General features: G+C 34.3%; 1 protein-coding gene across 2 annotated transcripts in view; it reads right to left on the minus strand.

The window, feature by feature from the left end:
* Positions 1-18,942, minus strand: part of LOC106456975 (zinc finger E-box-binding homeobox 2-like) — a 115,948-nt gene extending 97,006 nt beyond the window's left edge. The window contains exon 1 of one of the 2 annotated variants that reach the window (XM_022382775.1): positions 18,734-18,942. In XM_022382775.1, coding sequence (XP_022238483.1) covers positions 18,734-18,800 — 67 coding nt within the window. In that variant the 5' untranslated portion in view covers positions 18,801-18,942. The remainder of the gene's footprint in view (positions 1-18,733) is intronic. The other variant, XM_022382777.1, reaches the window with a different exon arrangement.
* Positions 18,943-22,790: the final 3,848 nt, after the last annotated feature.

The raw sequence follows: 22,790 nt of genomic DNA on the forward strand, positions 1-22,790 counted from the left end.
TAGATTAGGGACGGCTAGCGCAGATAGCCCTCATGTAGCTTTGCGCGAAATTGAAAACAAACAAACAAATGATTATCATCATTATGCTCAGCAGTATCAAATCTAGGTTGGTAGACAGATAGATACTTTTTTATTGAAATCTTAATGAATTTTACATGTTTGACCCAGGTAAAAATTTATTATATTAACAAAAACATCTTGTCCATAATTACGTTAAAGATTATCATTAAACACGCATTATGAATATATATATATATATATATATATATGTATATATAAGTACACATTACATATACAGGTTTTTTTTGTTTTAGATTAGCAATTAATTATAATATTTACACTATCCCTTAGATAGGTAGATAGAGGGGGGTGAGTGTGTGTGTGTGTGAGAGAGAGATAGAAATATGTAAGAAGCGCCCTAAATGTGTTTTTGTTGCTTAACATGTCTCAATGTCTTTTTTTTTCAGTAGACGCCACTGGTCTTTTGAGTATTGCTCCCTCTGTACTACATTTTCAGTAGACGCCACTGATCTTTTGAGTATTGCTCCCTCTGTACTAAATTTTTCAGTAGACGCCACTGGTCTTTTGAGTATTGCTCCCTCTGTACTCAACTTTTCAGTAGACGCCATTAATCTTTTGAGTATTGCTCCCTCTGTACTAAATTTTCAGTAGACGCCACTGTTCTTTTTTGGAGTCTAACATCACAGACTTGTTTCTAAGGTTGTCGTTTCACACGAAGTTGTTTGTAGATTTGAAAGACAGTGAATGATAATTAGCTTTCACGAATAGGACACAAAATGTGAAGAACAAAACTTCAGTCGAAACACATTTCATCCTTTTTTTTTACATTGATAGTATAGAATGCAGGTTCAAAAGATTGGTTTATGTATCAAACCCAATAAACTTCCAAATTTCTACAATAATGATAAAAAGTAGCAGCAGCTTGTACGAATCTTAAATAATTTTCCATATTATACGTGTATGTGCGAGTTATTTTGACGAATTATCGAACACACATATTGTTGAAATTGTAAGTGTGTTATATCAGTAAATAAATAATTAAATGAACTAAAGCGATATTAACGAATAATAATTCAAAGAAATCTTAATTTTCTAATGTGATTTGACATACTAAAGAAATAAGCCATCATGATTGTGGTATCTATGAGCTTGTTAAAATTATTTATATTTTTAAACAAGGGCTGGTACTTAGCGTGCCAAATCCAAGAATCGATGGTTTAGGACCCTTTGCCGCAAGGTCGTACTCCCAATATTTGGGATCATAGGTACATTATAAGAGCGAAAATCAAATCCCACTATCCAAGTGCATTATCCCAAGAGCTGGTGGGGGTGATGTTGACTAGCTTGCTTCCTTCTATTTAGTTTGTTTGTAATTAAGCACAAAGCTACACAATGGGCTATCTGTGCTCTGCCCACCACGGGTATCGAAACCCGGATTCTAGCGTTGTAAGTCCGCAGACCCTTCTATTTAGTCCGTCAGTTCAAAATTAGGCATGGCTAACGCTAATAGCCTTCGAGTAGCTTGGCGCAAATATCTGGAACATTTATTAACAAATCTCTCTCGTAGTGGTCAGTAAAACTAAGTCATAACGATAAAAAATATTAAGAAACAAACATTTTTGGTTTTGGTTTCATTGGGACAATCTAAGTAACATATTCATAACGTTATAAAGAAGACGGATTAAACACACCAAAAAAAAACAAAAAAACTAAAACGAAGTTCTTAACCAAACGTTTAGTCAGGATTTAAACTTTATGTTATAAAGAATTCATAGAATTATAATTCTTCAACCGTTACTTGCCTAGATTCAATTTGTGTACACATTCCAGCAGCTTTATACACATGTCTATTGATTGAACATGGATATTTACTTCCATGATCAATGGTCTGAAGCGGAACTGGTTTAAGAAATTGCAAGAAATTCCACTAAAAAATCACTCAACCACTGGATGTTGATGTTGTCATGGCAACTTGAATACCTTTCTTCTCGATCTGATCGTACATGTCCAACATATGAATTTACTGTAGAATTTATCAAACCAAAGAGCTGCATAAATATCACATCTTTCCAGAACCTCATATCATAAATTGTTCCTGTATTATCCTACTTTTTATCTTTATTTATTTAGGCACATATATAAAAAAGATTGAATGAAATTTTTTAAATGTGTCTAAAAGAAATGAAGATAAAATTCAAAAGTTTATTATAGGCGAAATGTTAATTCAAAAGTAAATGTCGAGGTTTCTTTTTTTATAGCTTAATTTCTTAAAACGTTTAGCTAATCAGCCTAATTGGATTTTTGACAATAATGACAAGTCAGCTTAAGCAACAGATTAAAGAAAGGTTTAGCCTTTGTAATACAGCTCGATATCTGATTTAAGACAAAAAGGTAGCGTCAAAACAACAACAAAAAAAACAACATATTTTTACCGAAACCAGAGGCACTCAAAAGAGCAGAATAAAATTACAGAATTCATAGAGCGTAGAAATATTTTCTATAAATATTCTCAGTTAACATTTTCAAATTTCGTTAATCTTTAAGATTTTTTTTTATCCAGTAGATCAGTAGCGGTTTTGTAAAACTCGTGTTTTTAATACCAGTATTATTTAATTAAAAATATAACACAAATTTCACAAAAAATATTCAACTATATATATGCGAATTCATTACGCGTGCGTGTGTGCGTATATGTTTGCGTCGTCAGTTCTTAGTGGTAAACGCTTAAAATTAATTATTCCATTGTTTTGTTACATAACATTATCTCCAAATAATACAATAAGCACATAGGCTTAGGAAATCAAAATCGTATAACGGTCAAGACTAATTATGCAAAGAACAAAACATGCATTGCATCGATTATTACGTCCACCACCGAAGGTGGACTGGTGTTATGTTTTCACCTCTGTGTGTGTGTGTGTGTGTATGAAGATTTCTCGAAAACTTTTCGACTTAACGAATTTCGACGAAAATTGGTCTATAACATAGAAGTTATTAGTTTATGGAGGGTCAAAGTTCAAGGTCACAGCAAAGTCACAAAAAAAATCCCTACCTGTTAACATGGGGACTGATTTTTCACACTATATTTGCTCTATAATTCAGTCAAAAATAATCGGATTTTGAAAAAAGTTGATGGACATATGTAGAAGATTATTCCTCATTGTCTAGTGCCCCTCTAGCTGTGTATATTACAGGTAACAAATGTTGACAACAATACTATGTAAGATGTGTGTGTATATTATAGGTAACAAATCTTGACAACAATACTATGTAAAATGTGTGTATATTATAGGTAACAAATGTTGACAACAATACTATGTAAGATGTGTGCATATTATAGGTAACAAATGTTGACAACAATACTACGTAAGATGTGTGTATATTATAGGTAACAAATGTTGACAACAATACTATGTAAGATGTTGTGTATATTATAGGTAACAAATGTTGACAACAATACTATGTAAGATGTGTGTATATTATAGGTAACAAATGTTGACAACAATACTATGTAGGATGTGTGTATATTATAGGTAACAAATGTTTAAGACAATACTATGTAAGATGTTGTGTATATTATAGGTAACAAATGTTGACAACAATACTATGTAAGATGTGTGTGTATATTATAGGTAACAAATCTTGACAACAATACTATGTAAGATGTTGTGTATATTATAGGTAACAAATGTTGACAACAATGCTATGTAAGATGTGTGTACATTATAGGTAACAAATGTTGACAACAATACTATGTAACAAGGTGTGTGTGTGCTATAGGTGACAAATGTTGACAACAATACAATGTCAGATATTATATGTGTTATAGGTAACAACAATACTATGTAAGTTGTGTATGTTATAGGTAACATGTATTGACAACAGTACTGTGTACGATGTTGTGTATGTTATAGGTAACAAATATTGAGAACAATACTATATAAGATGTATTCACATGTTGTACCTTTGAACAACATATGGAAAAAAAGTACTGTTGTCTTACACTATGCTTATTACTTAAGGCAGCAGTAAATGTTATGAAATATGATTAACGCCTTCGTGGAAATTTAATAATGGATAGGTGTAGAAATTATTTAAAAAATTAAAGACAGTTAATACTTTTTTTTAGAAAACAATTAATAAAAATATTTTGAAATTATTGTGTGCTTTCAAGTTAGTTACTGAGTTGAACTCAAAGTGTGGATGAAAATAGAGGACATACATGTGTGTGTGTGTGTGTGTGTAAGCCATTGACGAACAATATACAAAAAATGTGTCTTTGGAGAAAAGTGTGATCGATAAATTATCAGGAGAAAAATACAAACCTACACGTGTATTTTAAATGCGTTAGCTTATGAACATATCGGTAATTAATAAGTGACTATCAAATCACATGAAAAATAGGGGAACAAATTCACAGCTGTTAAACTGAAATAACGAGTACGTGGTGAATAATATTTGGGGGGTTGCCAGTACTATTCTATCAAGAGCATCAAGTAACCTTCGAGTTGTAGATACTACAGAGAGGCAATGCTTCAGGTGACGTTGAGTTCATAATAGAAAGTGCTAGACAAGCAATGAAGATACTGCATTGAAGTAGCTGCCATAGAGATAAAGGCCCACAAGATCTAAATTTACACCTTAAGTTATGGTTCCTACCTAGTATTGGAAGCCTTTACTTTGTCTTTCGCGTGGTATGTGCTACAGAAAACCCTTAGGTAAGCAGTTGAAATTTTGCAGTCAAAAGTTGTAGACGTAAGCATTAGTAACAGTTATAAACTTGGCCAATTCTCTTGATAGTACACAACTGTTAGCAAAATAGTACAAAATTCCGTTGTTAGAATAAAAAAAGAGAGCAAAAACTGCGTATGTTTCAATTCAACACGAAGGCAAAATTTTAACTACAGCAATGCAAATAAACAAAAAATTGCATTCAAATCAATTAAAGAAATCAGAAGATTTCTATAAATCAATACATTATTGATCATGTAGTTGTTCATATTGGCCTTTGACATTAAAAGACTCATAAATCCGAGTTTATTCTTCAATTATTTTTCTATTCTATAATTCTATATACACTCTGTATACAACCGAAGGTCAAATATCACTAACGACTATTGAGTTAATTATCTATAGTTCCTAACTATATGCATTTATCATCTAACATAAGATATAATAATTCAGATACAGATAATCTTTATTTATTGACCTTAAATTTCAATTTCGTGGATGAATAGCGTGTAGCTCAAATATACAAAGAACTACGTTCCCCTGAGTATGAAGTCACCAACTTAAAGCCTTTGATGCACATGAAAAAACTTCTCTGACTTCCGAATGAACAGCATTCAGGTTCTTGGGTAAAGCGCGTAACTTTGGATTAATTGTAACTGTGTAGAGAAACAAACTTGTTCTAATCTTAAAAAAAAACATGCGGCCACACTCTTCCTTCTTAGAATCCTTACTTGTCCTGCTCTTAAAAACATGCGGCTACGCTCTTCCTTCTGAGAATCCCTACTTGTCCTGCTCTTAAAAACGTGTGGCTACGCTCTTCCTTCTGAGAATCCCTACTTGTCCTGCTCTTAAAAACATGTAGCCACGCTCTACCTTCTGACAACCCCTACTCATTCTGCTCTTTAAAACATGTGGCTACGCTCTATCTTTTGAGAATCCCTACTTGTCCTGCTCTTAAAAACATGTAGCTAGGCTTTACTTTCTGACTCAGATATATGTATCCACACACCGTCCATCTGACTGTAAAACATGTAGCCACGCTCTACCTTCTGACAACCCCTACTCATTCTGCTCTTTAAAACATGTGGCTACGCTCTACCTTTTGAGAATCCCTACTTGTCCTGCTCTTAAAAACATGTGGCTAGGCTTTACTTTCTGACTCAGATATATGTAGCCACACACCGTCCTTCTGACTGTAAAACATGTGGCCACGCTCTACATTCTGACACAAAAATATTTAATCATGATGTATCTTCTGACAATTCTTACTTGATCTGAATGTCTTTTAAACTGTGAGCAATACACAAGAAGGAATATCTTGTTAAGAGAAGAACACCTGAAAGTGAGCTGCCAACTTCCTGTCGACTACAGATTTGTTTTCCTTTCATTTCCTATTTAATTACATGTCACCCGTCTCCGTGCCATTCTACTTGTCAGTGCTGTAAAAAGTAGGTTATAAAGATCTTTTAGTACCAACATACCACGATGACAGAGTGGATCAATCTGGTTATTGGGAACATTATAGTAGACAAGCTACACATATACTTGTCAGGCAACCTTGTTCATTACACAGTCAATATTTTCATGAACTCTGTATTGGTTTAATAATGGCAGTCATTTTTACTTTGTCGTTTTTATATTTTTAACATGCTGAGTAATATGTCAAATTTGGTGTTATTAAGAATGAGAGAAAAAAAAATACATATCGAGTTATCTGCACATCGTAGCAACAAAATTATCTTTTAATATAACATTTGGGAGGATGAGATCAAAATGTAATATAAAATTAAAAGAGGTTCTCAAAAATAGCAGGATTTGTTAAATATCGCCTTGCATCACTACTTCAGCTATTTCTCGATTTAACTAAATTTATTTATTACAGGAAAATATGACCCGCCTTTGTTCTTTCTGCGCCAAACACTTTACTTTTCGTTTATATCCTTCAATTTTATAATCTTATTTTGTCTTTTTTTGCAATGAAGACGTTTCAGCTCACGTAAAGTCTGTTTAGAAGTAGTCTGCCTTCCAAGAAATTCATGCAACAGTTACAACTACTCTCAATATAATTATCAATATCAGCTTATAACGTTATGCAGAAAGGACGAACAAATTATTCGACTTGAAAAGTAATTAGAATATTTTTGGTACGCTGTAATATAACGATGCATACTCGACCGTTGCTACTTGGTTGCCAGGCGGTAAATTTACAGACGTGCTGTAAGTTAAAGAGTGAGGGACATTTGCGCATTTACAGAGGCCTTGCACAAAATTATTTAGTTTAATTCTTATCACATAAAATTATAAATATATCAAACTTAACTGTCTCTTTTCTCCATTTCCGAAACTAATAAGTCACGTTTAGATATACATAGTTAAATAGTTACGTGCACTCTGACGATCTCGGTAATCCTGGAATATTTTCGATATCGAAATGAAACACAGTTTTGCAACAACACAGTTGTTAAAACATTACATAATATGTTATTCATAAAGAAGGTGAACACTAAGTTCGATGTGAGTTAGGGAGAAAACGGGAACGAAAGACGACTCCAACTACGATGTGAATTAGGGAGAAAACGGGAAGGAAAGACGACTCCAACTACGATGTGAGTTAGGGAGAAAACGGGAAGGAAAGACGACTCCAACTACGATGTGAGTTAGGGAGAAAACGGGAAGGAAAGACAACTCCAACTACGATGTGAATTAGGGAGAAAACTGGAAGGAAAGATGACTCCAACTATGATGTGAATTAGGGAGAAAACGGGAAGGAAAGACGACTCCAACTACGATATGAGTTAGGGAGAAAACGGGAAGGAAAGACAACTCTAACTAGCTGGGATTTCCATACCAGTATTTATATAAAGAAGTTGAAACCAAGCTTGCTTTAAACTAAGAAGTAGGGCTCTGGCTAGCTGTGTTTTCCAGGCCTGTATCTAGCCTCTGCGTTTGTAGAGTTGACCAAGGCAAAACATAAAAACACGCATAGATCTCTTCTTTTTTCTCCACTTTTTAGCGCCCCACTAAACAGAAAAATTCACATTTATTTTTAGAAACAGAACGTTAGTATTCATTGTAACCTACAAATTCTTCAAATGTTAACCAAGCTATGTCGTAGCTTTAGATAGTTCTCCAACAAAGAATGTTAATGTTAAGTTCTGGATGATATAAATTTAAGCTTCATCTGAAGAACTCGTGTGTGATGTGTTTAGTGGTCAGTCTTACGAATATTGAAATTTTAACACGTCGGTGTGACTACTCTTGCAAAATAGTATATTTAACGTTTCGAGCTCGGTAACTTTCAAATTTAACTTTTCTGCTTGGGACCTAGCTTGGTCTGGTGGTTAAGGCATTCGTCTCACAACCTGCGGGTCGTGGGATTGAAACTCGGCGTTAAACATGCTCTCCTTTCAGCCGTGGAGGCGTTTAATGTAACGGCCAATCCCACTATTCGTTGATAAAGAGTAGTCCAAGATTTGATGGTGGACGCTGCAGACCAGTTGCCTTCTCTGTAGTTGATAGTTCAGAAGTAGGGACGGCAGCAGCTAGCTCTAGTAGTTTTATCATAATCAAGCCAACAAGCTTTTCTACTTCTAAAAGGGAAAAAAATATTGTTATAAATAAACTAGCAAAGCAAATTTTTTTTGGGGGGGGGCAGACGTTGTACTGCAAATTCCTACCTAGCCATAAGACCAAAAGAGTTTGTTTCATGATAACTCCAAAAGACCCTTCGACTCTCCATTTTCCTCAACTTGTGTAGCGTACAGTCAAGGTAAAGAGCCCGCCGGCTGGGCCTAATCCTTCATCCATTATTTTCAGAATATATGCTTCACTTATGTACTGAATATTTACATTATGGCCTATTCTAAAGCGAACGATTGTAAAATTGAATAAGTACTCTTTGCAGAACACTAGTCCTCAACACCACACGCGGAGTCTCCATTGTGAGGCGATGCAGAATTCCACGTGACGTGACAACGAATGAAACAGTTTTTCAGGCCTCTGAAGGCTTACCTACTTTCCCTCTGGCCGTTTGGGTAATCAAGCAAATCAGCTGCTCTTGTTATGATCCCACCTGGCACGTGCAACGCGGTATTTCAAAAAGAAAAAAAAAAGGTAAGGCAAGCGCCACGCGACTCTAGTCTTCAAATCATAGATAAGACCAGTTGTATAAGGTCCCCCTGATACGATGAAAGACTAAACAGGGACTATGCTTCCTGGGTAAAATGGACGTTGTTTAGAGCGACACGCGCAAAGAATGGCTTATGAAATATTATGTTTTGTGCTCCCTATTTTATGTACCCCCCTGGGAGTCAGCAGTAAGTTTACGAACTTACAACGCTAAAATCCGGGGTTCATTTCCCACAGTGGACAGCGTGCTGATAGCCCATGGCGTAGCTTTGCACTAAGAAAACAACGTCTTAATTATATCAACCAGTAGATCAACGGAAGTTAACGGACTTAGAACGCTAAAATTCGGGGATCGATTACCCGCGGCTAATATCCCATTGTGCAGCTGTGCTGAAACAAATAAACACACCTATTCTATTTAGTCATATTAAATTAAAAGTAATTCAAGATTGCGGTCGAAAATGTCGTTAACAGCTAGGGTACTCAATCGATTAAACCATTATAATCTTTATAGGTACAAATGTAAGAAAATTTTAAAATTAACTATATTGGTCGGTTAATAGTTTCGCTCTAACTCGTTAATAGCTAGGGTACTCAATCGATTAAACCATTATAATCTTTATATGTACAAATGTAAGAAAAGTTTTAAAATTAACTATACTGGTCGATTAATAGTTTCGCTCTAAGCTTGCTATAATCTGAAATTAATATTAATAAAATGCAAACAACCAATGACAGAGGCGGGTGCATTTCAATTTGAGTGTGCATATTATTCCCGCCATTCTAAAAAAAAAAAAACTTCGTATTCCAATTTGGAATAAACAACAACAACAACAAGCAAACAGCCAATGTGATTTTCTTAGTCATAGCCAAGAAGTCTACTGCGAAACGCTAAGTTTATTTGTTCAATCAAGTAAGTAAACCTTACTGTCTCACGGTTAGGTTTTCCTCTGCACACGGTCAATCGTCAAGCATTGTGTTATTAATTTAGGAATATTTATACTTTAAAAAACGGATTATTACTTTTACTGTGGAGATGCGACGTTAGACAGATTACTAATGGATTTCACTAATTACACAAAAAAAAGTTCACTGTAAATACAATTAAAATCCAAACAGGAAAGTACGAGTTTCAGCTAAGATTTTCCATTAGTTTGTTTGTTTGTTGTCATCATCAGGTACAAAACCTTGTCGAAACGTTGTACATTTGCTGTTATATTAAACTTATATTAAAGTTTTTCTTCATTACCTATTCGAGCCGTCTCCAACCATTATTAGTCTCAAAATAGGTCCCTTGTCATCGAATTTGATGTCTTGTGAAGTTGTCCATTTGTTTGCAAGAGGTTCCACTTTGAATCACATATAGCTAATTCGTAACAGGCTGCTTTAGTTTATCTGAAGGATGTCCTTGCAGCCTGCTTTAGTTTATCTGAAGGATGTCCTTGCAGCCTGCTTTAGTTTATTTGACAGATTTCCTCACATCCTACTTTAGTTTATCTGACGGATTTCTTCACACCCTGCTTTAGTTTATCTGACGGATTTCCACATAGCCTGCTTTAGTTTATCTGAAGGATGTCCTTGCAGCCTGCTTTAGTTTATTTGACAGATTTCCTCACATCCTACTTTAGTTTATCTGACGGATTTCATCACACCCTGCTTTAGTTTATCTGACGGATTTCCACATACCCTGCTTTAGCTTATCTGATGAATTTCCACATGAACGTTGAGGTCTAACCAAGGTTTAGGAACAGCCTAGAGTACTTCGAAGTTACAAATGAAACAATGCTGCGTGAAACTACTATATATATAGTATATTTTCACTCCACATCAAAATGAGGATCGTCAAATGCGTGATTTACTAGAAAATAAACTGAAAAATGAATAACATTATTCTATAACAGTGGTTTCTGTTGCGTCATAGCTAAAATGCTACAAATTCCAATTATCACTTAATTGTTTTGAGAAATATTAATTGTATATTACTGACAATATATATATATATATAGAAGTGTGCGTATTTAACAGTGGATTATATATGCTTAGCAGAAGATATGTCTTGAGCACAATATTATATGTGTTTAGCATTAAGTATGTATGCTTGGCAGGATACCTTATAAATTTGGTAATAAATTATACATACTTGTCTGCACATCATATGTGTTTGGTAGTACGTTCATGGCAGAAGGTTATATATACTTGACTGTAAATCATATGCATTTGGCAATACGTTCTTGCCAAATTTTATATTCTTGGCTGTATATAATATGTATTTGTCAGTACGTTCTTGGTAGAAGATTTTATATACCCAAAAACGTAAGGCTAAACACGTATGTTTTACAGCCAAGCATATAAAATATTCTCTCAAGAACGTAATGCTAAACACGTATGATTTACAGTCAAGTATATAAAATCTTCTGCCAAGAACGTAATGCTAAGCACGTATGATTTACAGTCAAGTATATAAAATATTCTGCTAAGAACGTAATGCTAAGCACGTATGATTTAGTCAAGTATATAAAATATTCTGCCAAGAACGTAATGCTAAGCACGTATGATTTACAGTAAACAGAATATTTTATATACTTGACTGTAAATCATACGTGCTTAGCATTACGTTCTTGGCAGAATATTTTATATACTTGACTGTAAATCATACGTGTTTAGCATTACGTTTATGAGAAAATATTTTATATGCTTGGCTGTAAAACATACATGTTTAGCATTACGTTCTTGAGAGAATATTTTGTATACTTGACTGTAAATCATACGTGCTTAGCATTACGTTCTTGGCAGAATATTTTATATACTTGACTGTAAATCATACGTGCTTAGCATCACGTTCTTGGCAGAATATTTTATATACTTGACTGTAAATCATACGTGCTTAGCATTACGTTCTTGGCAGAATATTTTATATACTTGACTGTAAATCATACGTGTTTTGCAGTATGTTTTTGGTAGAAGATTTTATATACTTGACTGTAAATCATACGTGTTTAGCAGTATGTTTTTGGTAGAAGATTTTATATACTTGACTGTAAGTCATTGCCATTTGTCAGTACGTTCTTGGTAGAAGATTTTATATACTTGTCTGTACATAATATGTATTTAGCATTACGTTCTTGGCAGAAGAGTTATATGCTTGGCTGTAAATCATATGTATTTGGCAGTTCGTTCCTGGCAGAAGAGTTATATGCTTGGCTGTAAATCATATGTATTTGGCAGTACGTTTTTGGCAGAAGAGTTATATGCTTGGCTGTAAATCATATGTATTTAGCAGTACGTTCTTGGCAGATCATAGGTATTTGGAAGTAGATTATATGAAGTCGAATATATATTGTTCGTACTTGTAACAGTAAGATAAGATTAACACGATATCCTAACCACAGGATCGATATGATAAATACAAACCTTCATATCATACTACAGGCATCTAGATATACGTTATTCTTTACTCTGTCGTTTAATTTGAACTTTTTCCTTAAAATCTGACAAAAAAAAAAAATTCAACGTTATTCTTCTCCAGCAACCACTTCGTCAAAACATAAAATAAACATCATTATTTAATAGAAATATGAAAATTGCAACACATTCTACGTCAGTCACGATTCCCGCTTTTGCCTCTTAATTAGAGCCTCTTGTTCAGTACTTCTTGAAAGGGCTGCCTTAGGGCTTTTACAACCAAATTACCCAATTTTTACTTATCAAAGAGATGCAACACCGGCCAACGATGATCACCTTGCATTTCAATTACCTTGCTTGACGCATTTTCTGTATTCTAAGGTAGCCTGAGATGCTTTGACGTCCTTTATCTACGTCACGATGGCTAAAGCTAGTGGGCGTAAGGAAAAATAAAATAAAAGTAGCCTTTAAAACGTGAGATTCTTCTTTTCGTAAATTGTAATGAAACAAGTGTAATCTATATAATCATGTGACAGTGTTATTGATTTTGCCGCTGTATAAACAAGGGTTATGAACATTTAGTTTCCTTGTGTTTATTAACAACGCTTTTCCAGCCTTGACAGTGGCTGTTAAACAAACAGCGTGCAGTTCGGCTTTGCCTCTTGTCTTCTCAATGTCCCATGGAACACTACGGCGCAGTCTCAGCAGGAGCTGCGAGATTTTGAGACAAACCAGACTCGACGTCATCTGCGGGCAAACCAGGCGGCAGAAGGGAGGGGGGCAAGGCAGGGAGCGGCATAGGTGATAAATAGACCACGGACAAGCACTAGAGTATCCAATTTTCCCAGAACCGGTACAAACGTATAGCTGAGATGCTCAACATCAGCGTATTGTGGAGAAACAGGCAGAGGTTAAATTCTAAAATGATCTGGCTGAGAATGTTGAGCAAGCCTGTTTGAATTTAGGACCGAAGTCCAGATGGTCCTCGTTAACTATAACACCAGAAAAAGGATCACCTTGAAGCAGGCGGATTTCAGAATCACGTGATCATACGAAGAAAGACACTTGAACTTAATTTGATTTGTTTATTTTTCACATAAACTTTTAAATAACTATAAGACATTGCTGTATTAACTATCTACACATGTTTTATGAGGCTTCTGTATTTAGATATTTCGCATTAAGGCAATATAAATATATTATTCTTTTAACTAAAATAATTAAACTGCATAACACATCATGAATTTCCTGTATACATCATACATGTAATCAAACTGACCAATCATTGATCACAGTAATTCACATGTGATCAAGTTGGCAAATCATTAATCAACGCAATTCACGCGCAATCAAACTAACCAATCATTAATTATAGCATTTCATATGTAATCAAACTGACAAATCATTAATTATAACAATTCACGTGCAATAAACTGACCAATCATTAATCACGACAATACACGTGTAACTAAACTGACCAATAATTCATCATGGTAATTCACACTTTGAACAAAAAATAATAACGCGTTGCGTTCAAGTGCTAAAATACAAGCTGTTAATAATGCACTTGAAACAATTTTGCACGACTCGGTTAGGGATGTAATGCATATAATAATAGGGAAACGATCTATACAGAAATCGTTATTAGTAAACAAAGTAAACCTCCTATATTGGGAGGAGTATTTATTAAAAAATGTAATACCCCATTAACCTCTTGATGGTTCAGTCCGGCGCTGTGGTTTGTTGGTTTGTTAACAGAGATTGTAATTATACATCGTGAATGGATCTTAAATATGTTTGTCTGTTATTAAGCACAAAGCTACACAAAGGGCTATCTGTGTTATGCCCACCACGGGTATCGAAACCCGGTTTCTAGTAGTATAAGTCCGCAGACATACCACTGTGCCATTGGGGGGCATTTGAAATAAATTTGTTTGTTTGAAGTTAAGCACAAAACTATACAATGAACGATCTGTGTTCTGCCCACTACGGGTATTGAAACCAGGTTTCTAGTGTTGTAAGTCCGCAGACATACCGCTGTGCCACTGGGGGACAGATGTTACACATAAACTCAAGCAACATTCACTGCAGGAGTTTGTTCTTTGATCTCTAAAAAAAATAAAAGATCAATCAACAGACGAAGAGATAGTCGTCTAAATAAAATATTGGTTTTGGATTTATATTTCCCAAAATGGAAGAATTATTTGGTTTAAAAGTTAATTTAATTTCCAAACATTTTTTTTTTCTTTTGTTGTTGTTGTTAAAAGTTCTCGTTTCTAATTGAGATTACATAAACGGTAATTTGATATACATTCAAACTCTTCAACAATTATTTCAAGACGAACGACTAACAACTAAGTAGTGTTTGAAAAGAATGACCTATCAAATACGCCGCATCTGAACAAAAAACAAAACTTACAAGCTGATCACACCTTAAAAATACCATGCAGATTGCATCTTAACATGAGACATTATGCACATATTGTATCTTATATTGGCAACTTTCACACAGATTGCACCTTCAAATAGAAATTTTCACACAGATCTTGTTCGAAAATAGACAACAGGAAGCTAAACATGACAACTAACAGGAAGATATATATATATATATATACATCGTCATTGAAAGGAAAACGACTTACATACACCGCCATGGAAAGGAAAACGTCTTATGTACATCGCCATGGAAAGGACGACTCACGTGTAGATCGCGCACACAAAAATGTGCGTTTAAGCCTAAGTGTTAAAATGATACATATATTTACAAAAAACTGGCAGCTGACGTAAAGGATTGTTGTTTCGTTTAATATTATATGAAAGATTACATATTTGTGTAAGATAATCTACAGTGTCCCCCCCCCCCTCCATCGAACATGGAGAAGTAAATTGCGTCATTGTGCGTCAATCTTTACGTTGCTGACCCCAATGCTGAACGCATTATCGCATCGATCTCTCTCTGTACTTACAGATCTCTCGACGCTAAAGAAAATTCAGCACCAAGAGTCATCAGATGACCTGTCATCAAGTATGCGAGTTTTTATTTCAAATATTTAAGAAAGCCTCTTCAATTAATCCTAAGCAGACGGATTCTAAGGGTTGAAACACGAATCATTTCTGTTCCTTTCGTTCACGAACACTATTTTACGATCAATATGTTGTCAAACACGAAAGTACAAAATTCGCTTCCTATCTCTGTGACTAAAATTAGCCCGTTTCCTGCGTTCAGAAGAAGAGGTTCGTTACACATAAGCTCGATTTTGTCCTGTGATACCTGATGATATCGTTTCAAGAAACTGGGAATCAGTGACGGTAAATGAACCGAACAATAGGTTTTTAGGTGTCTTCTAAGTAAACCTATATTCTACCATTTCTGTAATGTTATTTCATTAACAGTACTAGGCCTGGTTGTTAGGGCACTTGACTCGCAATCTACAGGATGCTCGCTCTTTTCTTTCAGCCGTGAGGACGTTATAATGTTACGATCGATCTCACTATTCGTTGGTAAAAGAGCAGCCCAAAAATTAGCGGTGGGTGGCGTTGACTAGCTGCCTTTCCTCTAGTCTATCACTTCTAAATTAGGAACGGCTAGCGCAGGTAGCCCTCGAGTAGCTTTGAGCGAAATTCAAAACAAACCAATTAACAGTACCGATTATGTTATTTAATTATTTTCATTTATCTACATTTTTGTATGTTGTATTATCAGTTTAGTATATTGACTTAATACTAACCTAACTCTCGTAATCAGGCAGATATTACTGGGATTAAGATTGAAAGTATTGATAACAGCGAGAACACCCAGCTGATGAATCAATGCTGATTGATTGATTATTTCTGATATTCACACAATGACTATCTGCGATAGCCCTCCATAGTTTTGAGCTGACAGATGAAAGGACAGTCAACTGCACACTCCACCAACTCTTGTCTGGCTGAAAAGTGGGATTTGACCGGGATTCTTATAACGTACCCATGGCTCCAAAGTGCAGAGCGTAATTTTTATATATTTTTAGGGGAGATGGGACAAGAACCATAGATCTTTGGATCTACAACTCGGCATTTTTACCACTAGATCATTGAACTAACGTGCTCTAATAATCATAAGTTTTCGTTTCATGACATTGCATGCTTCTATACTTAGACCGGTATGTTAATTTAACCATACTGATTTATAGTAATCATTTTTATAGATGGATTGCTTTCATAAAAAAAAAAAATACTGATTGCAAATACTGTAAGTTTTCGTTTGTTTAATTTAGCGCAAAGCTACACACAATTGAATATTCACGCTCTGTCTACCAGGGGGAATCGAACCCCGGATTTTCGCGTTCATAAGTCTACGAACTTACCGCTGGCCCGCTATGGGACAATAGGGTAAGGGAAAAAATGTTTTCTTTATGAAGAGAATTGGAGAATGCAGAAGACGTTCGTAACCACCACTATTTCATGTGATTAAATATATAAATATGTATGTATGTGAGATAACAACATCGGCATTGAAATAAGTACATCACAGATTTTATTTTCTATTTTACCTTTGGTGAAAAGGAAAGAAATATATAATATAATCATTAAACAGTTGGTCCGCTGTAAAATATCGAATAATGAATTAGGCTCATTGCCCTGATAGTATTAACACATCTACGTTAACTTAGGTTACTATATGGTGAGTTCAAAAGTCCTCAAAAACCCTATAGATATTATATAAACTTCACCATTATAAAAGGCCTAACTGTATTTCTCTGTTTTGCTGACCCAAGCAAGAATAGACTAATATGCAGTCCACAACAGAGGGTACAGCCAATCAGAGAAAGTATTAAGGCCTCTACGTCACAGATTATGTCATCTATTTTACCTTTGATGAAAAAAAAAAGGATATGTAATAAAGTCATAAAATAAGCACCCTCTCCAAAGTACTGTCAAATACATTGCTGTGTTCTGTAAATTAAAGCATAACGATCTTTTCCACAATCAGTTCTCCCGATCCAAACTTTACAACATAACAATGGTTTATAATAAATTATTAACATTTACTATGTTGTTATTGTTGTAAATATCACAGATAAATTAGATTTTCAATTAAATATGTGTGATATATGACAATCAGTACGAGAATTGAAGAACGCAGAATGGTTAAAAGTAGCAGTTCTAGAATTAGATTTATCCAGTATGGTATTTGGTATATGAAAGTCAATTGTCACCAAAGATCTGGTAGGTAAAAGATTTTATTTATTTTTGTAAAACAAATAACATTAAACTTTAAATACGTGGAGCCTCCTGCGTTAAAACAGTAATTGTTCAGTTACAATCTTCCCCCTCGAACTATGTGAATATGACCCCTCCGGTAGCTTAGTGTTAAGTTTGAGAGCTTATAACACTAAAATTCTCGGCTCGATCCCTACGGTTAGCACCCACCGGTGAAAGCTCAATTTGCACTTTGAAAAATAATTTAAATATTCTATCATGAAGAAATTTAATTCTCAAGTAATAAAATCGTCCATGTACGCACGCGTATTTGCGCGTAACACTTTATTAACCTTTGACCCTGTTGTATGTATGTATCTGTGTATGTTCGTTTAAAACTCTTCCGTAATCGTTACGATTTATTTTCCTTTTTCCGTATTAGAAATAATTATGCAAGTATTCCGAAACACGGAAGGATATGGTACAAACATCTTCATCACTCAATATATATATATAGTTCAACTATAGTTCTGATAATAATAATAACTTTTATACTTGCTCAAATATAACGTTAACCTAGGTGGCAGTAGGTGCGATATTACATCACGGTCCAACTAAGAATAATTTCATTCTCCATCCCTTTTGCTAACTCATTATCGGTTTGTCTCACGGTGGGACAGCGGCAAGTCTTTGGATTTGCAACGCTAGAATTCGGGGTTCGATTCCCCGCGGAGGACACAGCATTATCCCAAGATGGCTTTGCTCTAAAACGAACAACAACAAACATTGTCGGTTTCCACTGTTCCAGTACAAAAAGAAAAACACTGCAAGAGAGAATTTTAACTTCACTTACTGTGACGCTGCTTCATTCAGTACAAGAGCTCATCGTATCAGCTGGGTTATAACAGATGGTTGTAGCTTTACATGAAAATACATTTAAATCAGTTAAGGACAATTTCTTGTGGTCTCTCGAGTTGCTTCCATAATGATCCCTCGTTATTAATTCTTGACCTGGTGTTTCAAAAGAGTTCATAAGTAACCACATTTTCTAAAGAAGTCACGTGTCAAGTTTAGACCGCCAGTTTTTGAGTTGTTAGTAGTAGTACCATTACACAAAAACGTACACAAACCAAAAGCTTTATCTCAGCGGATAATACTTATAATTATATGGGATTTTAATTTTATTAATTAGTTGGAAGTTGGTCTCTGGGAATTAGTGTAATTGGTTGCATATTTAAAACCAGTATTTTTTTTACGATGTAAACCTTACCGTTTTTCTTGCGAGGCTTAGCTTGTTTCCTTCTTGTAGTTTTGTACCTGAACACGTGTTCCGCCATCGTATCATACAGAATTTCTAATTACATTGTTTTCATCCTTTGTATTTCCAATCGAACGTGTTCATGATTTGTGTACAGCACTACTGGTAAATTAGGGTTAGAAGAGAACACGGTTCTAATGCAGGACAAACATCTACGAGTCTCATCACCGTACACCATTCCTCGTACAAGCTGTGTAAGGTAAACTCCAGTATCAGTCCCGATGAGCTGACTATGCCGTAATCAATGACTTTCCACGTGAGAGGACTTTCTATTGGTCGGAAAAGTTCTCTGTGATTGGTCATTAGCTTCATACCTATCAGGTTGCTCCGCCTAAACTCAGAAGATGAATTGGTATATATTCCAAGAACTTGTTTGAGACACTGTTTACTAAATGGGTTTTCCATTTAAAAAAAAAAAGTGGACGATTTAAATTTAACATAGATAAGTTTCCATCACTTACGTTGTAATAGCTCAAACACTATCTAACTTACTTATTGGTAAGTGAATGTGAATGTTTAGAAAGAAAACATCACAATTCAAAGGAAAATACAATTTTGGTTTAAGATTTGTCTGCTCTGTAAAATAACAATGAAAAATGCATGTGCAGGCTCATGTTTCAGCAATACAAAAAATAAAAAAAGCCTCACCTTTGCTTTTCTTTCAAAAAACAAATGTCAAAAGAGGCTATTTATTATTGTTTATAGTAAAGCATCAATAGGGTACTCTTATATGTTTTCATTTAAAAAAAGTATTTTACGGCGCCATCTCTTAGTGCAAAGTTTAGCTATTCCTCGTGTATTTCATATTATTGTTTCTTCGCACAGTTCACAGAATATAATTTATCTTAGTTCATAATATTCAACTACCTCAAAAATACTTATATATCTTATGTTTTTAGCGCCTAAGCTACTATTTAACTGCTGGAAGGCTTCATATTTTTATATGCACTCAAACGATCTGGTCATTGATTTTGAGTTATTTGGTAAAAGAATTGAAGATATATGAAATCTTTATATTATTTTAACATAGGTATGCAAGATATTCTGACGCGCTTCAAACTCTAGATTATGTTTGTTTGTTTGAAGTTAAGCACAAAGCTGCACAATGGGCTGTCTGTGCTCTGCCCACCACGGGTATCGAACCCGGTTTCTTGTTTTTATGGTTTGAAGGATTATTTCTGTGCTTGAAAAATATTGTTATTTTATGTTTATCATATTTGATTCTAAGTATAACGCTAGAGAAATTGTTAACTTTAGTAAACTTGAGGCCATGCCATTTATTTATCTAAAGTTAAAAAAACGAGTTTATGATTTGTTAGAAACTGTAGTTTAAGTAATGTGTTTTTATGGTTTGAAGGATTATTTCTGTGCTTGAAAAATATTCTTATTTTATGTTTATCATATTTGATTCTAAGTATAACGCTAGAGAAATTGGTATCTAAAGTTAAAAAAACGAGTTTATGATTTGTTAGAAACTGTAGTTTAAGTAATGCCAATTTCTCTATGACTTGTCATACCTAGTAAAAACACTCTCGGACTTCATTAGAAACCACGATTTCGATGACATGACTCAAATGTCAAACAAAAAGCTAACACTAAGTAAATGACAAACAAGAGTGGCAGTTGAAACTAAAAAAAAACAAAGTTAAAGCTACTATATGCAATTATATTTGAAATAAAACATATACACAAACAAAATTACCTTCACTAAATGAAACAAACAATGTTAAACTGCCAAAAAATAGTAGTGATAATGCTTAAATATGTAAGTTAACACGCGTGTCCCCAGTGGTTCAGCGGCTGATCCCTAGGTTTATGAAGCTAACAATTGGGTTTCGATACCGTGGTAGGCAGAGCACAAATCGCCCATTGTGTAACTTTGTGTTTAAAATCAAACAAATTTAAACGCATCATTTAGGAGAAGGATAAAATTTGCACGACTGTCTTACTAACGTCATACGCATGAGGATTACTGTGTATTTATGTTAAAAGAACAAGTTAAAATGCGGATTACTGTCTATTTATGTTAAAAGAACAAGTTTAAAATGCTTAACTCTTTATTTTTCGTAAGAAATAGGCCAAGAAGCAGACAAATTTAAAAAAAGTAGAACTACCATTCCTTCTGTATATTGGTGTAAGAAGTAACACAGAGAGAAGAAAGTCACGTCAATCAATTTTATACTGATGATGTTTATATTGAAAATAAATTTCATATTTGAAATAAATACTGTTTATGGATAGATGGCAGCACATGTATTAATAGTCTTTTGACTTGGTTTGGTTGTTGTTAAATAAAAAGTTACACAATGGGCTATGTGTGCTCTGCCCACCATGAGTAAAGAAACTCTATTTTTAGTAGACTTACTGATTTGCCACTGGGGGCGTATTAATTGTCAAACTTTATTTATTCATTATTTTTCTGAATATTCACCTGCCGAGATTCAAAACCGCGACTCATCTCGCCTGTATAGAAAGTAATTTAGCTTATGCTGAATGCCCTGCATTCCCTTTTCACTTCAGTAGTTATTCAGTACGTGTTTTATCGGGACTTTTGAGATACGTCAATTGACTTCTAAAGCTCAGAATCTGTTTATTGTCATTTCTTGGTTTCAAGTACCACTTTTAAGTGTCTTAACTGTACAGGTTTTAAGAGCAGCATACCGTTAAACTGTTTGGGGAAGGGGAAAAAAAGTGAAAACCGATTGGTACACTTCAAGAGTCCTGTCAAATTTTGTCTCCAGCGATAAACGGAATGGTTAAAACTGAAACGCGATATAGTTTAGTTGGTTGAAACGTCTGGTACATAAGCTGTAAGTATGAATTCCGACAGTTTACAGTTTTTATTTTTTTAGAACAAATATTTCCATTTCAAGTGAAAATGGGTATTAAAAGTTACAAACGAGTCTGTGGTCATACGTCGTTAGAAAATGTAAATTAGATAGTACTTTCTTATCATCTGAGTGATACTTTCTGCGCTTAAACTTTAAAAAATGCTGTTATTTTAAATTACCATATTTGATTAAAAGTATAACAGAAGAGAAACGGGTGTGTGGTTCGACTAATTTGAAGTTATGTCATTTGAGTCTGTTGTTTAGAGTTTAGTTTTTTAATAACTTTCCCGCATTTGTTGAAAGATAAAAATGTCATGGTAACTTCCATTCTTTTACCAAATAACTCAAACCAAATCATATTTGTGAACGTCGAAATAACTAAGTCGTTTGAATGTATAAGAAAGTATTATAATTAATTTTATTCAATTACAGTTTTCCTTTACACCTAAGAACAGTAGAAAACGTTAAATAGTAGCTGATCTATTAAAGACGTAATATATGTAAGAATTTTCGAGACAGTTGAAGAAAAACAATAAAAAACGCGAGTAGTAATAATACTTTAAACCAAGAGATGGCGCAACGGCAGTTTCTTTTTTCTTATTAAAATGTATAAGAGAATCATATTGATGCTTTATAACAAAAATCTCGTTTTACACAGATGACAGTTTTTGTTAAGGGAATCAACACGAATTTATTTCAAAAAGAGGAGTTACAATATGCAAGGTGCTGTATTTTTTGTATTGCACAAACATGTACCTGTGTTAAACATGTGTTAACTGTCAATCGTACACATTTCGTTAATGGAACTCGAGCCCAGTGCACATTATCAAAATATGATGACTAGGGACTATGTACTTATAAATGCCGTATAGTTTTAGCAACATAATAGAATGACAAGTGATATTTTCATCTTGTAATTCTACAACGATAATAACTTGTCTTGTCAATAACGTTCAGTATGTACAAAAGTTTTTTTTTATTCGGATATAATTTTAATGCTTTCTTATGTATAGAACATCCGGAGAACCAGTGTCCAGTTGGAACATGCTGAGACACCAATGATCTGTTTAAATACAAAAAGCCTTAACTGGATAGAACAGCTGCAGCATGCTGGGAAATAAAATTCCAGAATAAGTATTATGATGGCTTTCTATGATGACATAATTGACATTATCAAA

Source organism: Limulus polyphemus, unplaced genomic scaffold, assembly GCF_000517525.1.
Source record: "Limulus polyphemus unplaced genomic scaffold, Limulus_polyphemus-2.1.2 Scaffold277, whole genome shotgun sequence".
Taxonomy (NCBI): domain Eukaryota; kingdom Metazoa; phylum Arthropoda; class Merostomata; order Xiphosura; family Limulidae; genus Limulus; species Limulus polyphemus.